At 35.7% G+C, this 10,476-nt stretch overlaps 3 protein-coding genes and 1 non-coding gene across 4 annotated transcripts; 3 read left to right on the top strand and 1 right to left on the bottom strand.

Annotated features, from left to right (window-relative positions):
* Positions 443-2,626, top strand: LOC107620871 (serine/threonine-protein kinase HT1-like). Its single transcript, XM_016322972.2, has 4 exons — positions 443-804; positions 1,022-1,300; positions 1,512-2,165; positions 2,254-2,626. The coding sequence occupies exons 1-4, from the start codon at positions 646-648 to the stop codon at positions 2,464-2,466; spliced, it is 1,305 nt and encodes a 434-aa protein (XP_016178458.1). The 5' UTR covers positions 443-645; the 3' UTR covers positions 2,467-2,626.
* LOC107623700 (mechanosensitive ion channel protein 10) lies at positions 3,873-7,496 on the top strand. The gene is made up of 5 exons (XM_016326048.2): positions 3,873-6,070; positions 6,183-6,303; positions 6,421-6,714; positions 6,807-7,009; positions 7,094-7,496. Exons 1-5 carry the CDS (start codon positions 4,551-4,553, stop codon positions 7,356-7,358), a joined length of 2,403 nt encoding a protein of 800 aa, XP_016181534.1. The 5' UTR covers positions 3,873-4,550; the 3' UTR covers positions 7,359-7,496.
* TRNAD-GUC lies at positions 7,524-7,595 on the bottom strand. The gene has a single exon. It is a non-coding gene; the product is annotated as a tRNA-Asp (tRNA).
* LOC107624396 (NAD(P)H-quinone oxidoreductase subunit U, chloroplastic) lies at positions 7,707-9,520 on the top strand. The gene is made up of 5 exons (XM_016326896.2): positions 7,707-8,068; positions 8,157-8,218; positions 8,305-8,394; positions 8,582-8,725; positions 9,308-9,520. Exons 1-5 carry the CDS (start codon positions 7,792-7,794, stop codon positions 9,401-9,403), a joined length of 669 nt encoding a protein of 222 aa, XP_016182382.1. The 5' UTR covers positions 7,707-7,791; the 3' UTR covers positions 9,404-9,520.

Raw genomic sequence — 10,476 nt, 5'->3', positions numbered from 1 at the left:
TCTGCTTCCCTTGCCATTCCCTTTCAGAACCCAAACTTCACACTCTTGCTTCCAGTGTGCAAGTTACATCTCTTCACTGCTTTTTACGCACTTGTTGGGAGCAAATTAAAATTGAAAAAACTATTTGTTTAACATTTTATCATTTCGGCAGTAGAAGATGGATTAACAAGTCCTAAAATATGTTCCAAAAATATCCAAGTGCTAAAACTGTAGGAAGATATGGTTAAAGTTGCCGCTTTAGAACTGTTGTTTTTGGAAAGAGTTAAGTGAATTTTTAATGCATTATTAATTATTTAATTCACGCTCACCATTTGCATTGGCGTTTTTCTACAGTCAACACTCTGCTCCGCTATGTAATACCGTTTTCAATTTAATATATATAAATATTATCCATTTTCGAATTTCACAATAACACAGTGATAGATAGAGAAATTTCTTGAATTTCTTAGCGTACTAAAGAATTGAATAGTTCAACGTTCATAAAGAAGTCCGTCAAGATTATTGTCGTAAGGTATTTGGCATATGAATGGAACAATAACCTAAGCTTAATTATGGTACGGTGAATGCATATATACTTAACAGTTAACACGAATGCAATTACAGTAAAATCCACTCAGATAGGAGAGATAACAATTAAGCAGAGAAATGAGTTCCCCAACAATTCAGTCACGGCAGTCATCAAAGGCGGTGAGGCAGGAGCCGCCTCGCGTTGATTCCGGTGGATGCTGTCGTCGAGTCAGAACTGCGGAGTCCACTACCTCGCCCTTGGACCTTCAGCAGCGCTATGACAGATTGGATGCTAAGGTACACCTTATTTATTATTATGTGAATTTTCAAATCTTCTTTTTGCTCCTAAATTTCAATTCTTTTTTCAGAATTCCATATATCTTTATGTAAGTTCATGATATAATGGTGATTTAATGTTTGATGGGCCTTTTATTATTGGGCTTGAATTATGATAAAGAAATGGGCCACTGTAATAGTCCATGTATGCTAGTTAGTTATTTTGGCTGCTGTGTAGGCGGCAGGGCTGGAAAAGGAGGTGCAAAGGCAAACAGAACTACGAGCGATGTATAGGAAAAGAATGGAAAGGACCCAAGACTACCTAAGGTACTGCCTCCAAGTTGCACAAGAAAAAGGAATCTTAGGCCTCATTGTCCAAAACAAAGGCGAATTTCAGCAAGCAATCAACTCCACTCCACCCATACCTCCCATCCCCACTCCACCTCCTCACCACCCCAATCTTGCCACCATTATTCATGAAGCCAAAATTGCTGGATGGTATATTCATCCAACCGAGGTTAGTAGTTAGTACTCACTAAGTACTCATTGTTTTCTTCACGTAAAATTAATAGTTAAATTTTTTTACATAATTTAAAAGATTTGATTAAATTACTATTTACAGTTTTCAATTATCCAACTTTATATAAATACAGTTGACACTGAGTTTTCACTTTTTTTTTTTTAAAATAATGTTTTATATATCTCATTTATTAGACATGATTGAACAGATTCAGTTGGAAGAGAAAATAGGGCAAGGAACCACCGCAGTGATTCACAGAGGAACATGGCGCGGATGTGACGTGGCAGTGAAGTGCATAACATCGGAATTCTTCAACACAAATGCAAACGGCGTCGCATTCTTCGCTCAGGAGGTAGAAACCCTATCGAAGCAGCGCAACCGTTTCGTTCTCCACCTAATGGGCGCATGCCTTGAGCCACCTCATCACGCGTGGGTGGTGACGGAGTATCTTAGCAGCACCCTGAAAGAGTGGCTGCACGGCTCCGGCAGCAGGCGAAAGGGAAGAGGCGTGCCACTTCCTCCGTTGAAAGAAAGAGTGAGCAAGGCATTGGAGATCGCACAGGGCATGCAGTATCTCCATGAGCAGAAGCCAAAGCTCATTCACCGTGACTTGAAGCCTAGTAACATTTTCTTGGACGACGCCATGCATGTTCGTGTTGCTGATTTCGGACATGCTCGCTTCTTGGATGACCATGAAATGGCTCTCACTGGAGAAACAGGAACATACGTGTATATGGCACCTGAAGTGATAAAATGTGAGCCTTATAATGAAAAATGTGATGTGTACAGTTTCGGTGTCATACTCAACGAGCTTCTAACAGGAAAATACCCCTTCGTTGAGACAGATTTTGGTCCCGCCAAGGTATATATCATCATCACCACTTACTATTACTTTGTACAGTTAATTTATCATCAATTTAATTAGAAATATTATATACTTTTGTAATTAGATTGCAATGGAAGTAGTGGAAGGTAAGCTGAGGCCAATGCTTGCATCATCAACATCATTAGGGAATGAAAATGATGGTGATGATCACCATGACCAAGTGCAAGTGGAGGAACTCATTGATCTTATATGCCTTTGTTGGGACGGAAATCCATCTAAAAGGCCATCATTCGCAACTATTACTCGCACCCTCAAAAGCTATGTTAATTATAAATAATGTATGTCAGTCCAGCTTGTCATTAGAGAAATATGTGAAGTAGTGGGAGTTGAGGGGTGGTTGGGGCGATGGGATTCAGTAATATTATCTGTAGATCTAACAATCGTACTCATTAGTAATTATTATTCATTTATTCTCCACCGTGGCGATGTTTGTCACTTTTTGCTGCGTATCTCGCATGACATTAGGAACTTTTTGCTGCGTATCTTTGTTGAATCCAGTTATACTCGCATGACATTAGGACAAGAGAAAACCAAAAGCATATCAGCAAAAAATCAGTCAAAATGTCGGGTTTTGGTTTGTGTTCTATCCATGAAAAATCGGGTTTTGGTTTGTGTGATTTTAGGAGCAGTTTTCAAACATATTATTCAAAAAGTGATTCTAATTAAACGGTTTTGTTTATTTTTTGGCTGATTACCTTTTGGTTCCATATACTTAAAATTATAAAAAATAAGGTAAGCACCAAGTTACATATACTATAAAAATTATCCAACATTATTTTTCATGGAACCCAAACACATTTTGACTGATTTTTGGCTGATATGCTTTTGGTTCCTAGTTGTTCTCATTAAACATTGAAACCGAAATAAATCTTTTTTTTTTCAATAACAAAATAATATTTAGTTTTTTCTTATTCTCTTTTAATATCTGTTTGTTTTCTATTTTGTTGACTCGTTGTTAATTAAAAGAAAAATTAATTTCTTAGCAGAATCCCTTTTCTATATCAATTTAAACCATTTAAGTAACTTTTTTTAAAAAATTAGAACCTATTTTTTTTTTACAAAAACTCAACCAATATTTATTTTTCTTTTAAATTATTTTCCCCTCATTTTAATTTTTTATCCACTACTTTATTGGTTTATTGCTAATTTAAAACGATTAATTCTTTGGCAAATTCTTAATCAACTAATAATTTTTCTTAAGCATGTGCAGGTGGAATAATACAGTCCATAATGTCAATAACCAAATAATTAAGATGCCACTGGTGGATGGCCTTGGCTGTGGCTACTTGAGTTGCCATAAAGGGGACAAAATAAAATATATAAATGTTTCACTCAATGGTTCCTAAATAGAATTGAGAAATGAAGTTTCTAGAATGGTTATTGATCAGAAGTTCATAACCCAGCTAGATTTCAAGCACAGAGGATGATTTTTCCAATAAATACGGCAATGATAGGGTTAAAAAAGCAGCATAGTGGAGACACCACTGACATGGGTCTCGAAATTTGACAAGGGAGGTGTCCCTCTTAATAATTTAGAGTCACTTTTGTGGTTATTGATAAGGATTATATCGGGTTATTTTATCTTAAGCATGCTCACAAAAAGATTTTCTTTTTAATAAATATAAATAATGTGTAATAAGGTCATACATTTCGGCCTTGCCCAATATCAAAATATTGTATGCAAGTTCGTAAGATAGCTTTTTTATTAAGATCTGAGTTTTAAAAGGGAGATAGAAAATGGGAAATAAGAAGTCTAAGGTTTGAAATTAAAATAGAATGGATTATGATGATCATGGAAATCCTAATACTAATATTAAAAAGATTTGGTTGAGCGGAAAGTAAGTGCCATTACTTTATTAGCTGTTGCTTGCTGAGTTTTTCTTCTTCGTCTTCTTGCCGCTGCTGCTTCATCCATTGAGTCGGGATGCAAAGCCACTCTATCCCTCCACTCCCGTTTCACATTCTTCTCTGCTCTCTTCTCCTTCCATTCATTTTCTCCTTCCTCTGTTTTCTCTCTCACAAAGCGTAGCTCTTGTTATTTGACTTCATAGTTCATACTTCATACATGTCAACTCAGAAAGTCTCAATCTCTTCACTCAAATTCAAAAGTCGGTGCTGAAATTCTTAATCTCCTTTTCAACTTTTAACTATTTTTATTTCATCTCTCTCTCCTCACTTTCACTTGATCACTTTCCTAATTTCGTTATTTCTAAAGAAAATAGAAATAATAAAAAAAAAACTCAAGCATTTAGAATACTCTGTTTTTCAGTTTCCTCTGTTACTTGGGGATCATGAAATATGTTACACAGTTTTGATAAGCAAGTTTATTAATTTGCACCAAAGCCTTTTTCATTGTTGTTGATGAGAATAGGGTCCATGGATGCTAATAATAACAACAGCAGTAAGCAACAAGGTCCTCCAAAAGGCGGTGAAATAAGCATGTGGGAGAAGCAAACAACAGAAGTGGTGGTTGCGATTCCAAGCGAGAGCCAAGATTCCAAAGGGGTTACTGAATCTTTGACACCAAAGCATAGCAGTAGAGTTGACTCCCCTCTCACAATGCACAACAACGACAACAATGATGCTGCTTCAGTGTATGGAACCTCAAAGTCACCACCTTTGAACTGTGCTTCCCCTGAAATAAGGTTCATGCCAAGCCCTAACAAGCCCCCAAGAATTCCCAATTCAAATGCAAACCTTGTCAGAAGGAAATCACTTTCAAGGTCAGTGTATTCCAAACCCAAATCAAGGTTTGGTGAACAGCCTTATCCCATTGATGGTTCTGTTTTAGATGACAGTAATGTTAATGGCATTTCAACTTTGCAAGAACAGTTAGCTGGTAACTCACCGTATAGGACCTCATTCAAAGCATCATCGCCTAATAACAAACCTGGGACTGTTAATAGAACAGTTTCCATCACTTCCGTGACTCCCAAGACGCCTTTGATGGCGTCTCCCGGTCCTGCCGGGGAGGATGAGGATGAAATCATTTACAAGAAAGTTGAATTGAGTAAAGAGAAGCGTAAGAGAGTGACCACTATGGTTTTGATTGAATGCGTTGTGTTTGTGTGCCTTGCTGGTACCTTGATAGCTAGCTTGACAGTTGAAAAGCTCAGGGCGACGATGATTTGGGGGTTGGGGATTTGGAGATGGTGCGTTCTTGTGTTGGTGACATTTTGTGGCATGTTAGTTACAAGATGGTTTATGCACATTGTTGTTTTCTTGATTGAGATGAACTTTCTGTTGAGGAAAAAGGTGCTCTATTTTGTCCATGGACTGAAGAAATCTGTTCAGGTCTTCATTTGGCTCGGTTTAGTTCTTCTCACATGGGTGCTACTAATCAATCGTGGCGTGGCGCGATCTAAATTAGCCTCGAAAATCTTGGATGGAGTGACATGGACTCTTCTTTCCCTTCTAATTGGAGCATTCTTGTGGTTGATAAAGACATTGCTGCTGAAGATTTTGGCATCGAATTTCCATGTCAAGTCTTTCTTTGATCGGATTCAAGAATCGATATTCCATCAGTACATTTTGCAGACTCTGTCTGGGCCTCCGCTTATAGAAGAAGCTGAGAAGGTTGGGGGATCATTAAGTATTGGTCAATTTAGTTTCAAAAGTACAACAGGTAAAGGTGGCACAAAGAAAGAGGTTATTGATATGGCAAAGCTTCATAAGATGAAACAAGAGAAAGTTTCAGCCTGGACTATGAAGAATTTGATAGATGCTGTGACAAATTCAGGTCTGTCCACGATCTCTAATTCACTAGACGAAAGTTTCGACGATGGAGTGACTGAGCAAACTGATAAAGAGATTACAAATGAGATGGAAGCCACTGCTGCCGCCTATCTCATCTTCAGGAATGTTGCTGCCCCCGGTTGCACGTAAGTATAAAATATGCATTTTCACTTATATTTTTCTGAAATAGTATTTGTTCTCCAATTTTTGGTACTTGCCTCTCTTGCTGCTCCTAAAGAGTTCTCCACTTATGAATAGGTATATTGATGAGTATGAACTGAGGAGGTTTATGATCAAGGAAGAAGTTGATTTAGTATATCCTCAATTGGCACAAGCAGAGACAGGGCAAATTACTAGAAAGTCATTAGCAGATTGGGTGGTAAGGACTTCTAATTTTGTGCATCTGAAAATTTTTCTTGTTTAATTGGAAAATATTTCACTTTACAACCAAAAGCAATTTCACTTCATAATGTTTGAAATGTTTATTGTTCATCAGTTGAAGGTATATCAAGAACGAAAAGCATTGGCACATGCCTTAAGTGATACGAAAACAGCCGTAAGACAATTGAACAAACTTGTGACAGGGATCCTAGTGGTTGTGACCATAGTAATTTGGCTTCTACTGATGGAGATTGCAACAACAAAAGTACTTGTTTTCCTCTCTTCGCAGCTAGTACTTGCCGCTTTCATGTTTGGAAATACATGCAAGAACATTTTTGAAGCTATCATCTTCGTGTTTGTGATGCATCCATTTGATGTTGGTGACCGATGTGTTGTAGATGGTGTGGAGGTAATTTATAGAGGCCGAATTTCGTTTCATTTGACAAATGAATTAGATACTATTAATTATTACTCATGCCTTCTGATCTGATACTCTTGCAGTTATTGGTTGAAGAAATGAACATACTGACAACAGTGTTCTTGAAGCTGAATAATGAAAAGGTGTACTATCCAAACTCAGTCCTTGCCATGAAACCAATTAGCAATTATTATAGAAGCCCGGATATGGGTGATGGAGTAGAATTTGCCATCGATTTTTCGACGCCAGCAGAGAAGATCGGTGCACTGAAAGAAAAGATAAAGAGGTAAGATAATGATTTCCTCTTGAAAATGTAAATGAGTAGATTCATGAGATTCTGATGTGACATAATAATATCATTTTGAATCAGGTACTTGGAGAGGAATCCACAATACTGGCATCCTAATCACGGGTTAGTAGTGAAGGAGATTGAGAATGTGAACAAGATTAAGATGGGTGTGTATGTGGTGCACACAATGAACTTTCAAGAGTTTGGGGAGAAGAACAAGCGAAGAACTGAACTAGTGATTGAATTGAAGAAGATATTAGAAGAGCTAGATATCAGATACAACCTTCTTCCACAAGCTGTTCATGTTAGCCATGTTGAATCAAATACAAGTCCACTCAAGAGATAATGATGATGATGTTGGTGTTTGTGTGTTTCTAATTAGCAATTTTACTTGTACGTTTGGTTATAAAACTATGATTTTGGATCGTTAGTTATGAAAAGAATTTCTTTTCCACCATTGTACTCGTATCCACGGTAAAAAAAATTGAGAAAGAATAAAAATTTGTTAAAACGCCGTTGCCGGGGATCGAACCCGGGTCACCCGCGTGACAGGCGGGAATACTCACCACTATACTACAACGACTTTGTTGATAGTAAAGTTAGTTTGGATTTATTTAATAATATATTTTTGTAGTGGTATCTAAGAGATAACTCGTTCATGGTACAGAACACTTGCCTTATCCAATCTCCTCCCCAATTTGATTTAATTTAATAAAAACAAACTATAAAAGATCTAAACAGAAATTTTAGCTCAGGTTAAAGGTTGAAGGTTGAAGGCAATGGCCGTGTCAACCACCTCCAGCGCCACCGTATGCATTCGCAGTAACATTATTATTCCAACCAACCAAACACAGAAAAGCATAATAAGTTTCACATTATTGAAACCGCGCAGATGCAGATGTTGCATCGTGAGAACTAGTTCCAACGATGTCTCTGCAGAGATCAGTGCCACAGAGCAAGTTGATGCAGAGACAGAAGAGAGTTCCATTGAAGTTCCTAAAGAATCAGAGTCTTTAATCTCTGCTCTTAACGTTGAACGTGCTCTCCGTGGCATACGTAAGTGGATCTTGCTAATAATAATTTTAATTTTATTGCTCTCTTTAAAAAAGTACATTTAATTGAGGGAGATAGTTTAGGAGTGCAGCAATTACAGACGCAGATCATTACGGTAGACTTGGCATTCCTAGAGATTTTCCAATTGACAAGGTGAATTAATTAAGAATCACCGGCCACCTTGTTTTTTTTTTTTAATTAATTTGTATGTGTCTTTAAATCTTCATGAGACTTGACAGGTTGTAGTTGCATACAAGAACAAGGTTCAGGAACTGGAGGGCCAAGGTCTAGAGGAAGACGAATTTAACAAGAAATTGGAACTTGTCAAGGTCAGATATGCACTCTCAGTATGAAACAGTTTCTATACATGCATCAAATCACATAATACTGCATCATCAAAAAATAACTACGTTTTATATTGATAGCAAGAATGATTATCCAAAATAAATATTTATATTCATACATATTTGAGTGGCATTATAGAGTGATGATTTAATTGCATGGTATTATGTACAGGAATCATTCAGGATCCTATCAACGGTAGATGAAAGAAGAATATATGATTGGAGCTTGGCCAGAGCGGAGAGTGCAGACACTTACATTTGGCCCTACGAGGTTGACAAAACTACACTCACTTCAAAAGAAGAACCTCCAGCACAGGTAATAAAAGGGTTAATAGTCAAATTAGTCTTGAAAGAAAGATTTTTTCAATCAAATTAGTCATTTAAAGATTGCAAATTAATTATATTTATCATCCAGTCACTCCATTAACCATTTTCTTCAAAAATTGATATTGTAAAATGATAATTGATAACATATATAATACCTGATATGTCTAATTAGATATTGATCAAATATATTTATGAAAATTTATTAATTTAGTCATTTTTTTCGATTACAAAAATTCTATTCCTAATATGACCTACGGACTAAATTAATAGATTTTCGTAAACATATGTTGTCAACCTCTAATTGAACATGTTATGTGTCATGTATTCTATCAGTTAACATTTCATATCAACAATCTCAAAAATTGTGAGTAGAATAACTGAAAGACAGATATGATTAATTCGTAATTTTTGAAGGACCAATTTAATTGAAAAAATTTTTTAGGGACGAATTTAAAAATCGTCTCATCTTTCAAGGACTAATTTAACTATTAACCCAATAAATAAATAACATGGTTTCCTCTTCACTGACCGAATTAATTGTTATCCTTAATTATTAATTTATTTATCACAGGAACCAGAGAATGTCCAACCAACGAGACTAGTTGGATACTTCATATTGGGATGGGTCGTGGTCTCATTTGTGGCATCTATTGCACTAAACTTGTAGAAAAATCTTCACTAAGAACTTTTTATATACACTCCCGAAACAATAATATAATGTATGATTATTTTAGTGTTAACCAATGCTGCCTGAATTTGATCTGAATCTACTAAATTCGGCTCACTACAAATTAAGACATGTTTACAGTACATTGTAGCCAGCTAACGTAATATTGCAACTAAGCTTAATTAATTAGGATGCGTAAAGTTAGCTCAAAATTTTGACATAATTGAGCAAAGATTTTGTGGAATATTGTTTCCTATTTATGTTTGTATTGTTGCTGCGTAATGCCTAGAGGCTGAGCATATGGGCTTCATAGGCTCTATAGTCAGAAGATTGTGAAAATGTGTCCCCAGAAAGAATTCATGGTTATGTATGTTCATAATCGTATAGCATAGCTTTTATGGGAATGAATTATCTTAATTTATTTTCCTCAATTGTTTAGTCAAATGTGATATTTCATCATTTAATATCTTTTTTTATATATTTTCTTTTACTTCTATTTAAAAAATATATGACGAGAGAGCACACTTAACAAAATAAATGAAGAAAAAAATTAAGATAATGCATTTCCAATATTTTAAGAAAATTATTTATTGTTTTGGTTAAAAAAAAGAAACTAAAAAAATTAAAAAAAAAAAGTGACTAAAAAAAAAGACAAAAGTGGGTTGATTCAGGTAAAAAAGCTTTAAGGTAAAAACTCACATTTATTTTCATACCAAGGTTAAAAAGAAAAAGACAAATCCATTTTATTTAAACAAACCACTAGTTATTTATTTAAATTGGCTAAGTATGCTAATTAAAAAGATAATGAAATTAGATGTCTAAATTTTTTTAAATTAATTCTTCAATCAAATTGGTCACGTGCTTCTTCTTCCTATGTAGGTGTTGCTGCTACTTCTTTTTATTTTTTTCTTTTCCTTTTCCTTCGTTCTTCTTTTGTCAACTTCATTGTTGTTATTGCGGTCGTCATCGTCATCGCTGTCATCGCCACCACCGCCTTGGTCATCTTTTTCTTCTTCTTCTTCAACGTCATCTTTTTTTTTTTTCTTATTTAATTTCTTCTAACTTTTTTCTCC

Source organism: Arachis ipaensis, chromosome B10 (genome assembly GCF_000816755.2).
Source record: "Arachis ipaensis cultivar K30076 chromosome B10, Araip1.1, whole genome shotgun sequence".
NCBI classification, from domain to species: domain Eukaryota; kingdom Viridiplantae; phylum Streptophyta; class Magnoliopsida; order Fabales; family Fabaceae; genus Arachis; species Arachis ipaensis.
The sequence above is the reverse complement of the archived record's forward strand: the minus strand, read 5'-3'. Positions and strand labels throughout refer to the sequence as shown.